Below are 1372 nucleotides of genomic sequence, written 5' to 3'. Positions count from 1 at the left end.
GGAATGCATGGTCACACTAACATACCACTGCTTCCCCCAGCAACCGGGACGGTGTGGGAAGCTGGGGGAGGATGGAGGAAAACAAAGCAAGAAGAAAAGGTGGGAGCAATTTCAAACAAAAGAAAAAACTTAAATTAAATTATTGCTTTATTTCTGGTTCTATGCAAGTCTCTGACACACTCCATCCCCGAGATGCCATGTCCGCCCAGTAAGGAGGAGAAAGACCTGAAGGGATCCTGCCCGAAAAAGGGGCCTTCCAAAGACTTGGATCTACAGAGGAGTCTCTTTGTTAAAAGAAAGTCCCCAGCCAAGGCAAGCCTTCCTACCCAGCGGTGTCGGGTCCCACCACCATTCCCTGTAGATATTGAAGGCTGGGAGGGAAAGGGAAGGAAAAGCTCCAGGCCCAGTGTTTTGAGAGATGTCCTCCCTCCAGGCCATGCACGAATGAGGCACAAGGATGTGGAGCAGACCATAACGGAGAGAAGTCAACCAAGAGATGAATACAGAGCGGGAGGAGAGGAACTGTGGCAAGATGAGAGTTACCCAGCTCTCCTTTGCCTCTCCCCCAGCCCCTGCCTCATCGAATGCGGAGGTACGAGGGGATGGAGTAATTGAAGAGTAAGTAGTCCATTTTGTATAAATTAAAGAGTCTCCTTTGGTAGAAGGGGCTAATGTCCTGGAAGAACTGGGCCGTCATGTCGTCCGTCGTCCTGGTGGTCTTGGAGGAAGACGGGAACTTGATGCTCGCGTCGGCCCCGACCAGCTGGAGGATGTAGTTGGCATCTTCGGTCAAGGTCTCGTACTTGCCCACCACATCATAGTGGACGATGCAGGGGTGGCAGAGCGAGTGCACCCGCTCCCAGTGCTCGTTGAAGGGCTCCTCCCGCTGCGTCCGCGGATCTAGCAGGTAGTAGACGAACTCCTCGAAGCGCACGTCGTCGCCTCGCTCCAGGGCCTTGTCGCTGGGCTCCTGCCGGTGCCGCCGGATGATCTTGGTGCCGTAGCGCTTGTGGAAGGCCGTGTTGTAGCTGCGGGTGAACTTGTTGCGGTAGGCCGAGACCAGGCGCTCGAAGGGCTCCCGCACGAAGAGGAACTTGAGGTAGCTGCGCAGGCGGTGGTTGATCTCGGAGACGCTGTACTCGGAGAGGGTGCGCAGGTTGGAGGAGACGTGGGCCTCGTTGGCGGGGATTTCCAGCGGGTCCCGGTACTTGCCTTGCCCGGTCAGGACCATCATCACCCGCTTCCAGTTCGTGCAGGCCACTTTGGGCACGTAGCAGTAGAGCAGCCCGTGCGTGTCATCCACCACCAAGTGCCGCAAGTCGTCCGGCCGCAGGAGCCGCCGCCTGCGAGTGTCACGGCTGCCGACAGTTGC

General features: G+C 57.0%; 1 protein-coding gene across 1 annotated transcript in view; it reads right to left on the bottom strand.

Moving 5' to 3' along the window:
- Positions 1–577: 577 nt before the first annotated feature.
- Positions 578–1372, bottom strand: part of LOC103778202 (carbohydrate sulfotransferase 11-like) — a 4015-nt gene continuing 3220 nt past the window's right edge. The window contains exon 3 of the mRNA XM_008945778.1: positions 578–1353. Coding sequence (XP_008944026.1) covers positions 578–1353 — 776 coding nt within the window. The remainder of the gene's footprint in view (positions 1354–1372) is intronic.

Source organism: Merops nubicus, unplaced genomic scaffold (genome assembly GCF_000691845.1).
Source record: "Merops nubicus isolate BGI_N331 unplaced genomic scaffold, ASM69184v1 scaffold34898, whole genome shotgun sequence".
In the NCBI taxonomy this organism is placed as follows: domain Eukaryota; kingdom Metazoa; phylum Chordata; class Aves; order Coraciiformes; family Meropidae; genus Merops; species Merops nubicus.
The sequence above is the reverse complement of the archived record's forward strand: the minus strand, read 5'-3'. Positions and strand labels throughout refer to the sequence as shown.